The sequence below is a fragment of the Diadema antillarum genome, unplaced genomic scaffold, assembly GCF_040938485.1.
Source record: "Diadema antillarum isolate AM-2024a unplaced genomic scaffold, OU_Dant_1.0 seq00000973_RagTag, whole genome shotgun sequence".
Taxonomy (NCBI): Eukaryota; Metazoa; Echinodermata; class Echinoidea; order Diadematoida; family Diadematidae; genus Diadema; species Diadema antillarum.
Genome location: NW_027271815.1, coordinates 581,107 through 602,500, shown reverse-complemented (window position 1 = coordinate 602,500; position 21,394 = coordinate 581,107). Strand labels below are relative to the sequence as shown.

The 21,394-nt window shown below is 37.4% G+C and overlaps 1 protein-coding gene across 1 annotated transcript in view; it reads left to right on the top strand.

Moving 5' to 3' along the window:
- The window catches only part of LOC139741997 (VPS35 endosomal protein-sorting factor-like), a 30,330-nt gene extending 16,793 nt beyond the window's left edge, over positions 1-13,537 (top strand). The window contains exons 19-30 of the mRNA XM_071652560.1: positions 418-480; positions 929-1,014; positions 2,175-2,255; positions 2,549-2,612; positions 3,985-4,083; positions 4,978-5,055; positions 5,813-5,927; positions 6,726-6,865; positions 7,376-7,541; positions 8,963-9,081; positions 10,091-10,240; positions 10,911-13,537. Coding sequence (XP_071508661.1) covers positions 418-480; positions 929-1,014; positions 2,175-2,255; positions 2,549-2,612; positions 3,985-4,083; positions 4,978-5,055; positions 5,813-5,927; positions 6,726-6,865; positions 7,376-7,541; positions 8,963-9,081; positions 10,091-10,240; positions 10,911-11,009 — 1,260 coding nt within the window. The 3' untranslated portion in view covers positions 11,010-13,537. The remainder of the gene's footprint in view (positions 1-417; positions 481-928; positions 1,015-2,174; positions 2,256-2,548; positions 2,613-3,984; positions 4,084-4,977; positions 5,056-5,812; positions 5,928-6,725; positions 6,866-7,375; positions 7,542-8,962; positions 9,082-10,090; positions 10,241-10,910) is intronic.
- The last annotated feature ends 7,857 nt before the right edge of the window (positions 13,538-21,394 follow it).

Below are 21,394 nucleotides of genomic sequence, written 5' to 3'. Positions count from 1 at the left end.
TTCCTTATGTAGGCAAGGATGTCAAATGTTGCTGTCCAATACAGCATATCATGCAACCCATCATGTGACATGCTGCCTCTCTCGCTTTGTCTCTCTCTCTCTCTCTCTCTCTCTATCTCTCTATCTATCTCTCCATCTATCTCTCGCTTATTTATCTATCTATCCTTTTGTCTCAGTCTATTTTACTATTTATCTATTTACCAGTCTATCTCTCTGTTCTATCTTTCTCTCTCTCTGTCTTTCCATCTATTTATCTATCTCTCTTCTATCTATTTATTTATTTATTTATTTATCTATCTATCTATCTATCTATCTATTTCATTTATTTATTTATCTATCTATCTGTCTATCTATCTATCTATCTATTTCATTTATTTATCTGTTTAACTATCTGTTCATCTATTTATCTTCCTACAGCTGCAGTCTGTAATGTCCAAGGTTCTTGCTCATATGCACAACTTTGCTGTCCTATTCGTAATGGTGAGTAGCAGAGTGTATATCATGACTATTTTTACTTTCTGAGGATTCCACTCTTTAATCTCCCTTCACTTTGCATTCATTAAGAATAATGTATTTAGATTTGATTGCAGTTTCTCTCATTTCATTATAAATTAATCTGAGTCAAAAAAAAATAACACAAATGTCTGAGTTCCTACTTGAAAACATTTGATTAAAGTAATGATTCTGCCCTGGGTGGACAAGATTGGAAAGTATATCAAAGTACTTTGTATTACGACCAGTTATATAAATTTAGTTATATATATTTTGTTCCTCAGAGGTTGATCCTTATTCTTGTACTTGATGCAGTAGTGTTGGAGCTACAGTGTGACTGAGGAAAGGGTATATTTTCAATTCTATTCGAGGACAGGGCCTGCACTTTTGACTTATATTATCTGTTTATTCTATCTTCTTTTTTCTTTCCTGGCAGGATAAATTTCTGCCGTTTGTGGACATGTTCCAGAGAGACGCTGTGAAGGTAGAAATCTGCAAGACTATAATGGAAGCATTCTGCAGGTGAGACAGTCTTGCTAGTAGCTACATAATCTCTTGAAAAGTATTTCACATATTATTTTTTTTTAATAGAATCAGATTTGACCTTTTTTTTTAATAAAATCAGATTTGATTTTTTTTTTTCAAATCATTTTGCAGATCAAATATGCAATAATGCTGAACAGTCTTGATGGAGTAGGAGTGTGCAAGATCTATGGGGTCTTTGAAACAGACACATTGTCTCAAAATCATCATATTCAATGATTTTCAAAATTAAAAGTGATTTGTTTATGAACATCAAAAAGACCTAAAAATGTGGACAGTGACTGTATGTTATTAGAGTAAATTGTGTGTGAAGTTTTTGGTTGCTGCTGAAAAGCACATCAGTCATAAATCATGAATTTGATTTCCCGTTATAGTTGGGATATGTCCTTGTACAACAGTTTCTGAAAGTAGTAAAACTGAGCAACCTATGCTTCGATGACAAGCCGTTTATCTATCATCCACATAGAGATTAAGGGAATGGTACTCTGCAGAGCAGAATCTACAAATCTCAGTAGGCTAACTCGTGCTAACATAAGGATACAATGGTGAAATAATGACAGTACTGTACAAAGACATTTGTACAGAGGAGTACAACTGATGAACCTATGTCATAGCACGTCTCCACCCCTCTGCTTTAACCCTGACTGACCGTACTTAGCTGTTTTGAGCCATGAAAATATGGGGGGGGGGGTATCATTTATTGTAATTAAATATGCAACTTTTTGAACAATTTGCAAATTTATGATTTTTGAATGGGTGCCTCCCAGCCCCCCTCCCCACCCCCCGTATGCAGTTAGGGTTAATAATCTCTAGCTTTCATTCAGTAACCCTTGTTGGCAGTGGACTATTTAACATAACAATGTCAGAATGCGGGAGCCTTAGTATTTGTTCCAAGTTCATCAAGTCACTGTTGCCAACCAGGGATAGCTTGGTGGTAGAGCAGCTGCCGGGAATACAGGTGAATGACAGGTCCGAGCCCCACTGATTCGATGTTTCATACATGTTTGTTAAAGTGATATGGATCAGCAGTTGCGATCTCACAAATACATTTGTACAAAGGGAAACAACCTATGGAAATCTGTGCTAGCCTACAAACGTAGCTAATACTTTAATGTTACTTTGTTTTTTTGTCATGATAGATACCAAGAGGAAGAGACCAAAGACCCAGTCATCGTCAACGCCGTCATGTTCATCTGTAAAACCATGCATGACTCCATCAAGTGAGTGTGAAATCCAGCTCTGTATAGGGGGAGGTTATTTTTGTTGAGAGACATTATGCTTTGGTGTAAAGAAAATTTTTATGGGCAAATTGAAAGAAGAGGAAGAAGAAGAGAAGATGCAAGTAATATATTCTAATGGTATTAGCATATGACCAGATAGCAGCTTCCTATACAGTCGTCACAAGTTTTCTCTGTAAAAGAGTAATTACTTATGAAGCTACTTATGTCTTAAAAATAAAAAATAGATGGAGTGTGATACTGACAATTCTGTATCTTACATTTTCTGTAAACAGCGCCCTCTCTCTGAATGATGAAAGAAGGGACATTGGCAATCTCATCTCTGGATTCATCAGGAAGGTATGTTTGTTTGTTTGTTTGTTTGTTTGAAAGTTTTTTCAAGCCCACAATAGCAAGTCTGCGATTATAAATCTGCTCACTAACTGGAACAATTACACCATTAAATCTGTCTAAAGCGGACAAGACATGACCATTATAGACAGGTGGCTGCGATAAACAGGGTCTTTGACATGACTTTTCTCTCTGGGGGATTGCTTTTAGGGGCTGTATATGACAGGTGGTTGGTATAGACAGATGGGTGCTAAGGCTGGTTTGACTGTAGGCCCCTCCGTTGAAAGGTCTGAATATGTAGCTGCCAGAAGAGAGAGGTTCGTCTACCTGTTCGCCTTAAGGAATATTAGACACAGTAGAAATATATGTCAGGAATGTGCATAAGAATAACTTCCTTCTCTGGGTAGAGATGTCTCTCTTCCAATACTTTCTGTGTGGTTTATATTGTTAGTTAGTGCACATTGAGATATAATTACAAGTAGAGAGTATAACAAAGTAAAGTCCTTTGGTAAGCAATTGCTGCACTTACCATGCACCATAAAGGGAGACTTCCCAACAAGAATACAAAAGAAAGTCTCCAGTCATTGAACAATTTGTACATGAGTTTCAAAACCACAGAATTACTTGTGCAAGTTGTGTGCTTAGCAGCTTGGGAAAATTGTGACAAATCATTAAAGGACAAGTTCACCTTCATAGACACGTGGGTTGAGTGAATGCAGCAATATTAGTAGAACACATCAGTGAGAGTTAGATGAAAATCCGACAATCCGTTCAAAAGTTATGAATTTTTTAAGTTTGTGCCCAGTCACGGCTGGATGAGAAGACTACTATAGCTTGTGATGTCATATGAGTACAACTATATAAAGAAAGTATAAAGAAAATTCAAGATATTCTCACTTTTCTCAAATATTAAAAGAACACTCGACTTCTCTCTTTCAGAAGTCAGGGGAAATAATATTACCCCTAACATAAGTCAGTAACATGTCGAAGAAATGTGCACTTTATTCAAAAAGTCAAGTTTTGTGAAATTCTCTTTTTATTTTCCTTATATTGTTGTACGCATGTGACATCATACACTGTAGTAGTCTTCTCCTCCAGCAGTGATTGCACAGACACTTTAAAAATTCATAACTTTTGAACGGATTGTCCGATTTTCCCCAAACTTTCACTGATGTGTTCTACTAATATTGCTGCATTTACAAAACCCACATGTCTATGAAGGTGAACTTGTCCTTTAAGGATCCGCACACACACTCTAATGGCAACTTGTAGTTTGTTTTATATCTGTGTGTGTGTGTGTGTGTATGTGTGTGTGCTTGCTTGTATGTCGAGTGACAGGCAATATCCAGTCAGCTGTGACATTTACTCGCCGCAATCACAGATCAACTATGGCAGAGACTTCGAGCAGCAGCTGAATTTCTATGTGGAGTCCAGGGCCAACTTCAGCAACCTGGACTCAGTGCTGGTGACACTGGTGCAGGTGAGGCTTAAAATGTGGATGCGAACGCCACTCACCCAGTCTTCGTGATTTTGCCCCCATTCATACTGGTGTGTATGAAAGTCGGCCTCTTGCAAACTGGGCTTGGTGTAGGCCTGGCATGGATTTGTGATGCAGTCATTGCTGGGAGAGGAAGAGGGACCAGGCTTTAATGAGTAGTATCAAGCCACACAGATAAAGCTCAATATTTTAGTTTTGTTTTTGTGTTGTTTTTTGTTTTGTTTTTGTTTTTTTTTTGTCTATCACTCTCAGGCAAACCTTTGTGATAGTCCCATTAATTGCATGTGGCAAGGTTTTCTCTCCTCCTCCTCCCTCCCCCCCCCCCACTCCTTTATTATTATTATTATTTTTTTTTTTTAGAATTAAACTTGGCTACAGCTGTATGTGTCAGTTCCCACCTGATCTAAGGCAAAGTGAATTTGTTGGATTAATGCCAATGATACTCGAGATTAGTCTAGGTTGTATTAATGTTTGCCTTGTGTCCTATACGTACCATGTAAATGCATACAAGTTGTGGAGTCTGCCTTTCATTATAACTCTGCCTTGTACTATAGCGATTCTACTGTCTGTAGCAAGTTATTCTACTTCACCTGCTTCCATCAACAATATGAATATTGTGCTAATTTTATTAAGAGGTATTTTGTCATCGTCAATGACAACTCCAATTCATACTACGATAGGATTAGTTAGCACTCTCTGTTTTTCACATGATGCAGTTGGAGACATTTGCATCATGTCAAAATGAGACAAATGCAGTAGCTTAATATGTAGAGATTCAATAAAATGAGAGATAATGTGGAAGTCTGTATTTTTGTTTCTTTTTTTTTTTGCGCTACACCTTGTAATCTTCCTCCCTCTTTCTGTGCTAATTTTCAGAGCGTGAATCGACTGGCAGCTGAGACCTGTGCTGTCATGAAGGGGAACCATTCCAGAAAGACGTCGGCATTTGTCAGAGTAGGTCCTCATGAGCCAGAAGTCTTTTTAATATAGGCCATTTGATATTTCCATTTTACCTGTATTTTGACTTAGTTTGTTTACGTTCCTGATAAGCCTCATCAATTTTAGATACGGAGTCTCGCGTAGTTGGTAGTATGCAAAGTGACACACCTCATGCTAGATGATGTACCAACATTTGAATAGTCGTATATCTGCCCAGTTTGTTTGTATTTCTAATGAGTCTTGTCAATGTTAGATACAGAAGCATGCATCGTTGGTAGTATGCACACTGATACACCTTGTAAAAGATGACAAACTGACATTTGAATGGTCATGATATTCTGTCCAGTTTGGTCAAACTTTCACTTTTCTTGGCCTTTGGTCTAATGTGTTCATGTAGATATATCTCTCTCTTGTCAGAAACTTGCCCCCCCCCCCCCATATGATTTAAACAAGAGCTAACAAGTCATTGTTAGCTTTGATGATCAATGAGTTGTTTTAAGATATCAAAGGTCATTTTACATATTTCCCTCTTTACACATTTGTGAAGCCTTTTTTGTTCAGTGTGTTTTAGTTTATTTCTGCCTTCCTCCATTTGTGTTTTTTCCAGGACTCTGGTTCAATTATGAGAAATGACATGTAAACAGATGATACATATAAGACCAAACCTTGCTGAGTGTGGACATGAAAGATGCAATATATGTGAACATGTTGTTCTATATCTCATGTTGACATTCCCATTTCTTCTTCTCCCCCTTTCCAATAATACATACAGGCCTGTGCAGCCTATGCCTTCATCACTATTCCCTCCATTGTGGGAATCTTCCATCGCCTCAACCTCTACCTGGCATCGGGGCAGGTGGCCGTCCTGAATCAAGCCCTCACTCAAGGTTTGCTTCCCCCTGATTCTCTGGAAATCCTTGTACCTCATGATATGTACCAAGCATCCATACTCCTTTAGGCTGATTCATACTCCTTAACAAGCTGATTCTGTGGAGTCACTTTGATATGTACCAATCATCCACTCTCCTCAGGCTGATGTATCACTATATCACATTTATGGCTGTTCTCCCCCCCCCCCCCCCCCCCCGACCTAGCAAAGATTTATTCATATGGAATATATTCCAATATGCTAGAGTCAAGCTTGCACACATTACGCATTTGTGCGACTGATTAACCATGGATGAGATCTGTAGTCGTCAAGGACGCCCTGTGATCTGAAGTTAGGCATGAAATTTGACTTAGAAGTAAACTGGTCAACTGACCATCTGACCAATGGAATTGGTTCTAGCCATACTGTACTACCGTGTTATGATCATTGGTGGCTTTTTGCCAATGGGCCTAGTACATTTGTATCTATCTAGTGGAAGGATGGTGACGTTTGTGCCTGCTCTGGCTTTTGTTAGATCTGTGAAACTTTGTGCAAGTCTCTATGCTGCTGTAACTATCCTTTCAGAGAAAGAATAAATTAATAAGAAAATAAACCAACAACACTGGCATGAAATAGGTAAAGAAGTAAAAAGGCACTATCACCTGCCCTGTCCTATCCTGGTGTATACTTAAATGTATACCATCACTGTTATCATATGTTGTGACACAGTTACTGCCCTTCATGTGTTGGTGTGTCCGCTAACTTTTGCCGCTTCATCCCACACTGACCTGTCTCTTTCTCATTGCCATGGTTACAGGTGATGCCTTCTTCAAGGCAGCCATCAGCCTGGTACCCAGCGTGCCACGCCAGATCGAGGTGGACCGCAAGATGCGCTCCTCGGAGCCCCTCCTCCTCAACTACATCAACAACTTCCTCTCCACCCTACTGTCTGTCCCGGTGAGTATTTCAGGGTCGTAGAGTCTGGCTTCCTCTCATGAATATTCAGGAAGTGTCTGGTTTCTTCATGAATATTCAGGATACCTTGTTTCCTCTCATGAATATAAATGCACAGTTTTTATGTTCAAGATAAAGCGTATTTGTTTCTTCCCACTAGATTGAAAACAATGCCCTCTTGAACAATAGCAAGGCATTTTTTAAGGCGTTGAAAATGCAGAAAAATACATGAGTTGTATATTCCGAAATTGTCATTTTGGGTTTGAAAGTGTTAGTATGGGTGAAATTGTGATTCCTTTCTTTTGTTGACATTATATATTTGGTAAAATAAATAGTTTTGATAAGGCAAATGTTTCTGCAAGTCCAGACAGCAGCAATGCATTCTGAGCTCGTTTGCCCCCCTTTTTTTTTACCCTTTTGAATATCACCAGTACTCAAATGGCAGCCAACCCATCAATGGGAAATTGTAATCGATAAATCTTTTCCCTGTCCCGCCCTTTTATTGAACCCTAGGATAACCCAGAGCAGGGCTGCCTGTACCTCTTGCGAGGCCTCCTCAACGTACTACAGGACTACATGTGGGACACCCACAGCGACGCCAAGATCACCATCTACATGAATGTGCTCCGTCTCCTGTCTGCACAGAGCCAGGAACACTTCCTCTACCACATCAAGAACGGTCAGTTTGCTCCCAAGGGGTAGAGTGCAGTATGTGATGGAGGGGTGGGGGTAGGGGGAAGAGACAGCAGTTGATATCTTCTTAAAGGGATTGTATAGTATTGGTGGAGATGAGGATTTGGCTTTTAACTTTATGTGAGATACCAAGAAACCACTTATGAAATAATACAGATCATACCATTTTAAGAGGAATTTGAAGTTTATTAGATGAAAATCGATTTTTAAATGGCTGAGACATCCCCCCCCCCCCAAAAAAAAAGAGTAAAACAAAGTGATCCTAATAAAAGATGGTTCCCACCTTTTATTGCGATTGCTCGATTTTGGATACAGGTATCTCAGCCATTTCAATGCCAATTTTCATTAAATAAACTTGTGCCTCTTGGAATTACATGCTCTTTGATATTTCACAAGAGGTTTTTCATTGTCTCACCAAAAAATATTAGAAACTTGATGTTAGATCTCAACCGAAAATATACTATCCCTTTAAGGGACTACACCTCTCCTGCTTTAAGGCTATTTTCTCAAAATCTCCCGCTCGGTCACTTGAGTTTAAATTTCTCCTGCTCTAGCTGTGTGTCTACCACGCAAGTGAAGATGCGTTTTTTCCTAATCAAAATTTAGCTCCCCCCCAAAAAAACACAAACAAACCCCAACTTAGATAAAGCTAACATAGCTTCAGAGAGCATCTATCACCAAAGTACTTCCAGGACTAACTGGGCCTAGGCCACAACAGAGGTCATGCTTTGCGCTCATGATGTGCACTATGCACACATAATATTGCGTGCATACTTGGGTGATCAGAGTCTCCAGTTTACTGGGGGGTCAAGGTGCAAGAATCTGCCATGTAAGAAATGTTTGGGGTCAGAGTCTCTTGCAGTTTGGACATGAGAACTTTTACAAGTGAAGCATTTGTCTGAAATTCAGAGAGAAAGATGAATGTGATGAGTTGGATGGTGGTTATAGAGCAGGACATTTTGTTTTTTCCTCAATAACTTTTGAGATAATCATGTGACCTGCTTTCTAGTCATGTTACCAAGAACATAAAGTTATTTCAGAGTTGTCAGGATATATCTACAAGCTATTCCATTTCCATGATCTTTCTCCTCATCCCCACCTTTTTCTCCCTTTGGTAGATGATATACTGATGTTGCTGATTATTCTTGTGTGCATGCTTTTTGTTCCAATTTGGTCTTTCTCAGATTCATCCTATGTTTCCGAGATGTATCACAATTTTGCAATTTCTTTAAACAGTTTTTAAACCCCGTTGCTGTTTGGAACCAGATATACTTTGTACGAGCTCTCTGGTAATTACCACATTCTGGAAGCGAGGGGTTAATTTTGTGCTACAATTTCCTTATAGAAACATGTCCTATAACCATTCACCATGTATTGAATCTTGTTTTTACTTGTTTGTATTCACAGTGGATTCAAACGACGCCCTTTATGGCAATGACAAGAAATTCCTGGCAGAGGTCGGCTCGGTAGCCGGAACCCTGATTCTCTCCATCTTGGATCACTGCAAGACCCTGGGCCAGTCTGAAGTGAGTTTGTTGAAATCAAGGTAGAGTCAGTAGCTGGTGCCATCTGATAAAGCAACTGATGCTTCTTATGACATCATCTATTAATGCACATGTTTCATTCAATGCTACATCTATAATAAAGTCACCCTAGTTTGTTACTCATAGGGTGAAGGCAAAAGGAATCCTCAAAGAGAATTAGCGTATTCTAGCATGTTTTAAAATTATCTTATTAGTCTTGCAATAGAATGACACTGTTCAATGAATGGCCTTAGTGTAGCTTTAAATTTGTTAACCAGTCATTGTGTTGTTTGTCACTTCTATTCTTTTTTTTTTTGTCTTGTGTGTTGTCTGTATATAATCACTATCAAATCTAATGTTATATTCCAAATCTCAGTTTTGAAACTCACTGGTAGACAAATGTTGGTTGAACCTGATTGATTTTGAATGACCCCCCTAGGCCCTAACAAAACCACTATCTAAAAAATAGCAAAGGGTTATGTGTGAATAAAGACAAGCTACAGGGCTAATGGAAGGAGTTACAAGGTCATTGCATTTAATATACAATGTAACATTTTCCGTACGATCTGTCATCAAATTCGTCGTAATCATATTCAAAATATTGAAAATAAATAACACAACTTGATAGATGTTTATTCTTGATCATTCAAATTTTGGCACGTGGTATTTTGAAGCCTGTTGGGGAAATTTATAAGACAATGGACGGGTAATCTAGAAGTATGTAGAGTTTCTCATCTATTACTTGTTTCAGTAAAATGTCACAAGCACACAAAAGAGGGTCAGCTACATGTCAGGAATTTTGAACCAGGGCAAGGAATGGCAGAATTTTTGTGATTGAGCATGACTCTCCCCCCACTCTCTTTCTTATAGGTGGTAACAACTGAACCCTGAAACCTTAGATGATTGGAAGTTGTCTGTGACAGTCTCATTATGAAATTAGTTTGATTAAGAAAAACAAAACAAACAAGAAAAACAAACAAACAAACAAACAAACTCTTTTCTGACTCGACAGACTGGCCTAAAGAGACAGGCCATGATTGCCGGAGAATTCTTCGAGTGCATCATCATGTTTGGAGACATCAGCAAGACCGCCATGTCGGGGCTGGCCCTCAACCTATGGAACCTGGCACAGAAACACGGTCACGCTGATGCCAAATACATGGTGAGAATTAAGCATATGTATAATTCATTATGTATGATATACGGTCCCTGTGAATGTAATTATGAGAGACCAATGCAAACAAAGTTTGGAAAAGGTCATCCTGAAACCAATTACTGTTAATTGGCCTTAATCAAACAAATCCAGAAAATATCAAACCAGGAGATGATACCTATTCTCAAGTGAGGAATATCTTCATGAATCGAGATTGTTTCGTTGAATGCAGTAGCATTGTGCAACCAAATTTACATATATATATTTACTATGCCAATCGAAAACTCTGATGAAACTATTTGTTCAAAGTCAAGCATTTGTGAAGACACACACATCCAGTTAGACGATAAAGTTCTGGGATGTGATAAAATGAATTCTTTCTTGATTGTTTTTTTTAAAATCATTTTTCAGTGAAATTGAAGTATTTGAAACCAATGATATCCTTTAATTTCCTTAAAAATAAACATTATTTTTCAATCCAGAATCTGTTTTGGTTTTCAAGATTGTGAGATTTTCACAGTAGTGAGCCCTCCTAAGTTAGTCAAAAAACCCCATCTCACCCTTCTAACCAAAACCGGTAATATTCTTCCTCCTTTGCACCAACCCAACTATACCACCATCTCGCCTCTAACTATTGCATCCTTTATGATGTTACCACCCAAATCCTCCAACAATGAAGGTGCGTTTGATGGAGTACGTGAAGCGCTCTGGAGCTAGGCCTGGCGGCAAGGCGTACGCCGATCTCGCGTCCAACCTAACCCTGCAGACCAGAACGTAGCCACAGTTGCTGCTGAGTGCTAGCAAAGATGATTTATATCTATACATTGTATGTGTAGAGTTGAACACATGTTGAAAGTGGCAGAGTCATCAGCTGGGAGTATTACTTTTCCCTGAACTGCTTTATCCTCCATTTGTATATGTCCAACTCATTAGATCCCGTGTGCTCATACATACAATGTACATGAAGACATTTGAATAACACCAGGGGTCCATTTTATAAAGTCATCACATAAAAGTCTTTGCATAAATTTCAGAATGGCAAAAGTCGCCCATAGAGACTTTCAAAGAGAAGTGAAATCATTTCATGAAGTATCTTGTGAGTGTGTCTTATGAGCAAAAAGTCTCTCATTCAACTTTCATGAAACAGACCTGTGGTACTCAGATTGACTTGAGATTTGGTATCTCTAAACTACATGATGTTTTGGTTTTTCCAGTGAGTTTAGCCCAGTACGTCTATTTGTATTTATGCTAGGCACTACTCCACAAGTATATTTCAAGCAAGCACATTGTTATAGTTACACATGTCATCTTGCCACTGCAATACAGAGAGGTTAAAAAAAAGTAACCCTCAATGATAGATGACATACACTGTCATTGAAGATGAAATAAAATGAGAAGAAATTAATCCTTATTATTTGACCAAATCTGTCTGCCACAAAGGTGCATTTTCCCTCCCCCCCCCCCATTTTTTTGTCAGTGCAAACATTGTGCAAGTTGCTCCCTGCTGTGAGCCTTTTATGTCTAGACATATTGTTCACATGATTAGTAGTTTGAATTGCCATGTCTTCATAGTCAAAGTGGAATAGAAATAAAATTGTTGCTTATTTACCTGAGCAGATTAAACTGATCATAACAGCTATTCATGACAAGGAAGATCTTTGATGTGCCAAACAGCAATTTTGCAGTTGATCAGCAAACTTCTGAGCCGTCACGTGTAGTGCACAAGAATGCAAGCAGCTCTGTGCAAGTGTACTAAATATTGCACATCATCAGTCTCAGATAGAAATGGTCAGTTGAATGTGAATGACTGCTCAGTGGTGAAGCATCTATCTGTGATGTCATGTCAACGTGACTTGTAGACTTTTGCATTGCAACATCTGTAAATTTGCTACAGAGATTCAGAATTTATAGTGATGGCATGAGGAATCTGAGTGTTTAAAGATTCACTACAAATCACAATGAACAAGGATGATATCATAGCAGCTTCACATTAGAATGCATGATAGGATACTCAAGGGAGCAGAACAAAAGAAGAAAGCAGGCGTAAATTCTACACAGGTGAACTTTCAAGTGGCATTGTTATAGAATTACATCGCTACATTTCAGAAGTATGTAAACCCCCTATGTCGTCATCCTTGTTCAGTGTAATTTATGTAAGATTTTTTGAAGTACATTGTATTGGTGTATCTGCTCAAGGGCCACAATAAATTTCACCGATCTATACATACCACTATCGATTTATGTACTTCATGATGTGAAATCACATGTATATACATGTAGAAAAATCTGTGGAATGCCCCTTTAATCAGCTGTTGGCATACAGACTGTTAGATTATCTGTGTGAAATTACCCAAAAACTGTGGCAGCACCAAGAGGAGAGGGACAGTGCAGGTAGTGGCAAAAAGTTATATGCAATTGAAAGTTTTATAACAGTATGAAGAAAAAATATGTAGACCAAGGTACACCACAATAACTAATGCAACTTATGAAAATTACTGTTTTCCCCTTTATGTTGTAGTGAGATTATTTCAGTATTTCATATATTTGTGTATTTATCTATCGCTCAGCATGTAGATATGCCCTACACATGTTTGAGTTTATGTGCATGACAATGTCAGCTTGTATGCCTGCATTCATGTCTCGCACCATAACGAGCATATCGAGATTACTGTAATGCAAAGAGAACATTCCTTAGAGCACTCGTCCCTTGCAGAACCCCCTATGGTCTTTTCTTGGGAGGAGAGTGTAGATGAAATTTGATTTGTATTTGGATATGTGGAAGTTGAATGGAGAGATTGTATGTAAAGAAATAAGTGATACTCTATCTACAAACTCAGCCCCAGCGGTACAAATCCTTTTTTGATTATACCCCCGCCACACGTAGTGTGAAGGGGGTATGTAGTTGTTTTGGTTACTAATGTAACTTCACATTATGAACAAATCTTACCTGGTGTGAAAGTTTGTTATTTGCAGTGAACTTCCACTGTGTTTATTGTTTTTTAATGTTGTTTGTCACATGTTGTAACCATCATGTATTAAGATGAAGGAGATGATTCTTTTAAAGAAATGTTTTAAAGAAATGGCATTTTGTATTACAGACATCAAAACACATCAGACTTTATGAAAGATATCCTACACAATAATAGTGAGGCAAATTGCCCGAGCACAATGATTTAGAGTATGTACTGTACTGTGCTGAAGCAAGGTCTTACATTTTCCTTGATTTCATATGAATATTTTTGTATGAAACTTGATAAGATTTTGTGATCATTGAATGAATGAGAGTATATTGAATGAATAAATTGATATCACAGAAATGGCAGTGAACAATGCATTTCATTTGTGAGCATCTCTTTAACAAACCCGATGAAAGGGTCTTAACAATGGTGTTCAGTTAGTGAGGAAGATGATATATATATATATATATATATATATATATATATATATATATGTGTGTGTGTGTGTGTGTGTGTGTGTGCGTGCATGCGTGTATATATATATATATATATATAGAGAGAGAGAGAGAGAGAGAGAGAGAGAGAGAGAGAGAAAGGGGGGGGGGTGGGGGAGAGACAGCAGGAAATAAGGAAGATATACAGGAACGCGATATGCACCATTTATGAGTGACCTCGGTCCTCAGTATTTTGTAAGGGGACAGCCCAGATAAGGGGTGTATGGCTGCTAGATTTCATATCACATCTGTTTTTGTATTTTCATTCTCTTTTAATTCTGTCACTCTCTTCTTCTCTAGTGTAAATAGGCAGATTAAATCAAAAACATAATTTATGTATACACGTTTCTGTAATGCTAAGTTTGCTTCTGATATCCAGAAAACAGCCGAGGCTTGCCTGTTGTGACGATCAATCCATGCAAACCAGATTCCATTGACTAAACAGGTTTAATCACTGATTACCTTGAGACATTTATACCCATTATATGAGGTTGTGTGCACACTGGTAAACCAGCCCACTTTGGTGGGCATAAAACATCATCATCATCTTAAATGTGAAACAGTTGAAGGTCACCTTGAGAATTGCACGGTACTAACACGAAGCTAGCTGGAAGAAATAAACGAGTTCGGGGATCCAGTTTGAGCATGAGCAGAAAAAGGTCATTCATATTTTGTACCGAGAGACAGGTTGGTTTTCAATTTCACTGACATAAGCATCTGTAATGCTATGATTATTCATGGATCCTTATATTTGGTGCCTGCCAGTACATCCACCTGACAGCAAGCCTGGTATTTGGTATTGTTAACAGAGAAAAGGTTTGTTAATGTATTCAAAACAGCACAATGAAATAGATTGACGAACCATTCTGGTCACTTCATCTACACAGGTTCATTCTTTGTTAGAATACGAGTTCCATAAATTGCTATGTTGGGCAAGCTGATGCATTATGTCGCTTTGAATTGAGTGAAGTGCCTAACCAACTGAGAAAAATGAAAGGTCATTAGTACTCATGTGCACATGAGTTATCTCCGAACTGGCTTATTACCTGATTTGGAATAAACGGTGCTTGACATTTTAGTACACGTACCATCTTACACTATCACACTCATAGGTTAATTTCAGTTCCATTGGCATTTTAATGAAAAGCCACTTTTGATTTGTCCAAATTATCAAGGTATATCATAAACGCTTGATTGCTATGATAGAAATTACCATACAGTGCACATTGTATGCCTACTTTCTGTATTCATGTTAATCCTAGAGAAGCTTGGATCATCAAAATTTGAAGTTTTTGTTTCTATGACCTAATGGTATGAGAAAACGACATGAAAAAGCTTAAACGAAAAGGAAAGATCACTGATTTTCAGCGTGGTGCATAATTCCCGGCGAAATGGGCATACCCGGTCCCCCACCCCGTTTTTTTTTTTCTTTTCAACCGCGGGATTACGTCCTACAATGTATATTACTTTTTCAGAAGACTAGTGAGTGAGTGACTTGTGCGTGTCTTTTGCGTGGTCGAATTATGTATGTGAGTGTCGCAGGTTTGTGTGTGTATGTGTGTGTGTGTGTGTTTGTGTGTGGGGTTTTTGTTTGTTGATTTTTTTTAGTTTTTATTGTGCTGATATGTATGTGTGGAACGATTGCTTTTTGACGTTTTTTGATACTTTATATTTTTTATTTACTTTCAATTGATGATAATAGAAATACACGACTTTGTTTTATTTTTTTTTGTAACGATGTTAACGCTAATGACGGAAATAGAGACGTTCATAATGACAATATTGTAATTCGTCCTCGTCATTTTTGTTTCTAGTATTACTTAATTAATCGTCAATTATGAAAAGATATTCATTCCTTCATGAATCGCACAACTATAATCTTGATATTATACTGAAAGGTATCTTCTGCATTTGCATGAAGAGAATATTGATACTCACTTTAAGATTTTGTCATGGTGAAATAAATACGCGGCATAGTGCTCAAAATGAGTCGTCCCATTTACTTGCGAAAAAAAATTATATATATATATATATATATATATATATATATATATATATTTCTGTTCGCAGTCCCGCTCCTGTAACCCATCGATATGATCGAAAATTTAAATAATATTACTGGTGTAAGGGATGTAGACTGACAAAATTTATAAGAACAGCAGTCACGCCCGATCTAATTTCAAAAATTTCAAAAAAAAAGTTTAAGATGCTGGAACAGAGACTATTATACTGCGTACTATTGTGTAAATGATTATCAAGTCTCCGTGTCACTAGGTCAAAGTATACAATTCAACATGCAACCATGATCAAATTGAGTTTGTTAGATCTATAGGGCCTAGAGTAAAATCCAACAGATATGATCGTTACTATTTCATGACTATCGGACCTGGGAATAAGACAGTTTCAGCATGGACCCTGTTAAGGCACTCTAGGGAGCAACAAAGTTTCATAATTCTCTCGAGACAGTTATGCAACCAAAAGAAAATTATATGAAGTGATGATGTCATGACCTCACGGATTGGCACTAAAATTCCTTTCTAAATATAACATCTACGAGAAAAAAAAGATCTTTCCTATACATTATGTTGTCATTGCAAGTACTTAAAAAGCGTAATTTTCATATTCAACACACAACTTACGTGAGTTGATGACATTATTATATATTAAATGGGTTAATCAAATACCGGTCACCGATTGGCTAAACACAGTCTCGTGATGGAAGCACATTGGTTTATGTTCGCCCATGGGCAGAACATTGTTGTAATGTTTTCCCATGGGAAAACATTTTCACGTAACAAATGACAAACGGTACCAAACGATTGAACGGTCATATTTTTCACCCAATTGATAGGACAAATTTGCCTAAATTTGACTCACCCATATAATATAACAGATGATGACTTTTGTTGTCGGGAACATGTACCAAACGTTCCACCCTCAGGGTTTGAACATTCGGTATGTTCCCTCCCCCGCCAGTCATCATCTATATAATGTTTACAGACAGCGATCAATGCTGCTTTTTCATGAAAAGAGTGTGAAATTTTTAATGTTAATTGTCTTTTTTATTTGATGCAAATTTTATATACATGCTCATCCATCCAATTCTAGTCCGAGTATAAGTTTTCCATGTTGCAATTCGACGTACCTAGAAAACATGGATTTTAATGATATCTAATGCATATTAGATGGGCAACAAATAATGAATAGGGGACATCATTGTGTGTAAATGACCTAGTTTATAACAGATATAACCACTCGACGAAATATATGAATTTTGAACTTCCATAACTTAATTTTTTCATTCAATGCCCGAAGTTGCTGCAGCTTCTAGCTGCTGGTCCTTCAACTTTGGTCCGAGTAAAAGTTTGGTTAACATGCAATAGTACCAATACAAAACAAGAATTTTAATGATATCTATTGCAAATTAAAGGGGAGGGCTAGTAACCGATCAGTGGGAATCAGTGAGAATACTGAGGGATGATTGCTCCAATCCTTGTGGGATTCATTTAAGAGTACATTATATATCTACTGTTGTGTGAAAATTATTTGCTTCAGAACGGTCTCATATTCAAGTAATGTGCAGATTAATGCCCCGTCACTGACCAGGGACGCTTACCTGGAAACATTAAACTGCACATTACTTGAATATGAGACCATCCTGAAGCAAATAATTTTCACACAAGAATAGATATATAATGTACTCTTAAATGAATCCCACAAGGATTGGAACAATCATCCTCCAGCATTCCCACTGGTTCCCACTGATCAGTTACTAGCCATCCCCTTTAAAAGGGTGAATTATGACATCGTTATTTGTCTGCCTCCAATATTACCATTAGATGAAATACATGTGAACTTTAAACTTCAATAACTTGTCTTTTATTTGATGCTTGAATCTGTTGCTACTTTTACCGTCTCTTCCTCATTTTTTACTCCAAATCATTATGAGTGTGGTGGCGGATTTGCTTTGTAGGCATTTTGAACCACCTTGCAGAGTAGGCAAATTGAAAACTTGCGCATATCCTATAATATCTAAACTTTTTATGGCATCTATTGAACCTTGTTTATGGCATATGAGGCTCAATTATGCCTACTTAATAAAGTGATTGATCTTGAAATGTTTACCAACTCCAAAACAGCACGCAGCAGGCCAGTAAACACGAGCTGCGACATCATTAACAATGGAGGGTAATGTTCAACCCTAATAATAGATTCCACATTTCGCGAGAGACACAGATGGTGGTTATAGAGTCCTGTCGATTTCTTGCTGGGATGTGTCACAATTGGGTTTAATGTCGCAGTTTGGGAGATATCAGTTTCTAGACAAAGACAGTGGTTATAGGTTGAGGGGCGTTGTGTGGAAACTTATCGGCAAGTTTGTGAGCTGTCCACACACGGATCAGTTATATCCTGTCTGAACCCCGGGAGGCTACGCAGAGCCAGAATCAAGAAAATGTTCGAAACTCTATACTGTTTTGCGAAACTTAAGCGCAAGCGCGTGTTTCTTCTTCTTCTTCTTCTTTTTTTTTTTTTTTTTTTGGGGGGAGGGTCATTCATTCAATTACATCTATTGTATTTATAGAAATTAAGCGATTGGCTTGTTTAAGCTTACGCAAACATATTGAAAGTCTTATTTAGTGGGTAATATTAAAAAAAAACACGATAAAACAATGTGAACTTATAAAGTGAAACTAACATCACATGGCAGTGCGGCATGACGTAATCATTAAAGTTTAACAATCATTTAGTCGTAGATGTATGCAAGTAGAAGTGAATATTTATATTGTAACGACATTTTTTACCAATGTCTGCTTAAGTGCTTCATACTAGTATATGTACGCCGCATATTGACCCAACCCCCAAGCTGCAATGAGATTTAATGAATTCACATGATTTTGATTATTTCAGAAGTTCCTCATTTAGCGAGTTACGATTGACCACTGACAGAGCTCTTTGATTCAACAAATTTAGATATGTCTGAAATTACACAGAGTTATCACAACAGACATAGGTTGTGCCATGTTGTTAATTTTGTTTTTTATTTTGTTTGTTTTTTCATTTGTTTTGTTTGTTCGTTCGTTTGTTTTCATGCTCGGTGTCTTTAGTTCATAGCATACTTCTTTTATAGTAGGAAATAAAACTTGCCTTAGTTGCTTTCATTGTGTTCCTCGATGAGTTCTATTTCAATGCAACTAAAATTCATTATAATCGATTTATCTTCGGGCTAATAATAAACGATTTCATACATGGTGTGACGATGACACCATGTTGTTTAATCTGTGTCTGTATTAGGGTCTGTAGCACACATACACACACGAACAAACACACATACACACATGGAAACATATTATGACAAACTAACAGAAGTGGTAGGATAATGTGATAAGTATAACAGTGGTCATATAGAATGCCGCCTTATACAGATAACCTCGCACACGTCATAGTTCATGCTGAGGTATATACAATGCCTTATATGCAGAAATATAACTATGACACCAATATGCATCTCACGCATTAATTTTGAAGTGCCGATGCTATTCGGAAAGAGGTATTTGGCTAAATAGAGCACGAACTTAAAGGGATAAATAGTATTGTTGAGGTTGGAATTAAGCGTTTAACTTTTTAAGATATACTTAGAAACCACTTTATGAAATGTTAAAAAACAATGTTTATTTGAAGAAAATCTGTTTTAAAATGGCTAAGATATCCAAAAACAAAGTAAAACAAAGAAACCCTAATAAAAGGTAGGTCCCACCTTTTATTAGGATCGCTTTGTTTTGGATGTCTCAGCCATTTTAAACCAATTTTCATCAAATAAACTCTGAATTCCTCTTAGAATTTGTTATGCTCTTTCATAATTTCATAGGAGGTTTCTCATTATCTCTCAAAAATATCATCATCAAAAAACATTTGAAACCTCAAGCCCAATCTCAACAGAAACTGTGCTATCCCTTTAAGTGTCTGGTGCCTACAACAACATGAAAGACGCTGCAGACTGCTCATGTGCTCAAAAGCTGATCGCCAACATATTAGTTTGTTCTATCAAGCAAAGTTTCAATCACAAAACAGGGGATAAACTGGTAAGTTTGTACTGGGCCAATTACTGGTATATCCTGTCAATCAAATTAAAGGTACTGTTTACCTTTGGGAGCAGTGATTTAAAAAATGTTTGAGTTATCACGTTTTATGCATATGTGTAAGTCAGTTGTATCACAAAACATCCTAACATAAAAATTTTTTATAGTAAAGTCTAAAATATAATTAAAGGAGATATCACTATATTTCTTACTAAAGCATAATTGAAGACGGTTTTATTATAACTATTATTCACATTTTTGTATATTTTACAATACTTAACATCGATTATACTGAGTAACTTTTTTACACTGGTTGTTTCTATCCCTAACACTCACATCTCAGAACTATTTTGAAGCACTAAAGCTGGGTTTTTGTTTCATCTGCAAATGGTAAACAATACCTTTAATTAGCCACAGATAGCAACTGGTAGCATCGTATGGCACTAGACCTCTCAATTGTAACAGTTAAGAGCCTATAGACGATGTTATCAGCTGCGGCCAACACTTCGGAGTTGGAGTCCATGCTAGGTTCGTTGGTGTCAAGGCAGTCGAAAATTGATAATCTGGACACTGATTTGATTTCACCTTTTTTTTCGTAGAATGAGGAAGATTTTATGCCACTCGCGGCTCGCCTCAGCATAATCCTTCAGATGTATTCTTTCATTCACAATATTTTCACACCCAAAAGTGTGGTCGAGATATAGGTGATATGGGATATTTCATACATGCCCATAGGACCTAAGAAGAAGAAGAAGAAGAAGAATCTTTAGTTCGACCAATCATACTCCCTTGAGGGAGTGAGCCTGGAACTCATCCTCGGGTCAAATGAATTCTTTCATGTTTATCAAGTTTACACGATATATTCGCAATATCCTACATGAAGATATATCCAAAGCGAACATCAAAGATCGGTCAGGCATGTCAGGGCTGACAGTTTGAGTTCTATAGAAGTTAAGTTCAAAGTACCAGGGCGTTGCCATAAACTTTCAACTTACCGTAACTAATCTCGCAGACACTCATTCACGGTGAACGAGGTGACAAATTTGTGTCACATAACACACCTCAGAGTGTCGTGTCTACAAGAAACAGACCTCCCTTCACCCCACCCTCACCCTGACTGATGTCATGTGATAAGAACAAAGCCAAACAGCAGCTACCATTCTACGTATTCATGGGAGTTTTATCATCTGTGACTGTATTCGATAATATGAAACGCCTATGCGAATGAGATTAGAAAACCAACAGTGGGTTATTGACAAGAGTTCAAAACCGTTATCATAAGAATGATATAATATACAGTTGAGAAAAATAGCCCTTAAGAAATGCTGACATTAATTAAGCATCTTTTTTTTCATCGAAAATACTATAATAAACAGAACACTTGACACTTGCCTATAAAGACTGATTTTCTTAAATATTGTTATGTGACTTTGAGGTTGGGATTATAGACTGTACATAATCAAACGAACAAACAACTAAACAAACAAACAAACAATGAAGCAATAGAAAATTGCGAAACAAAACAAAATAACAATCTGTGCCTATACGTACGCAAGGAAGACATGTCTGCATGTTTCATACATAAATATCAATGTCAAATTGAGGAAATTGATATGAACAGAAAACATCGAGAGC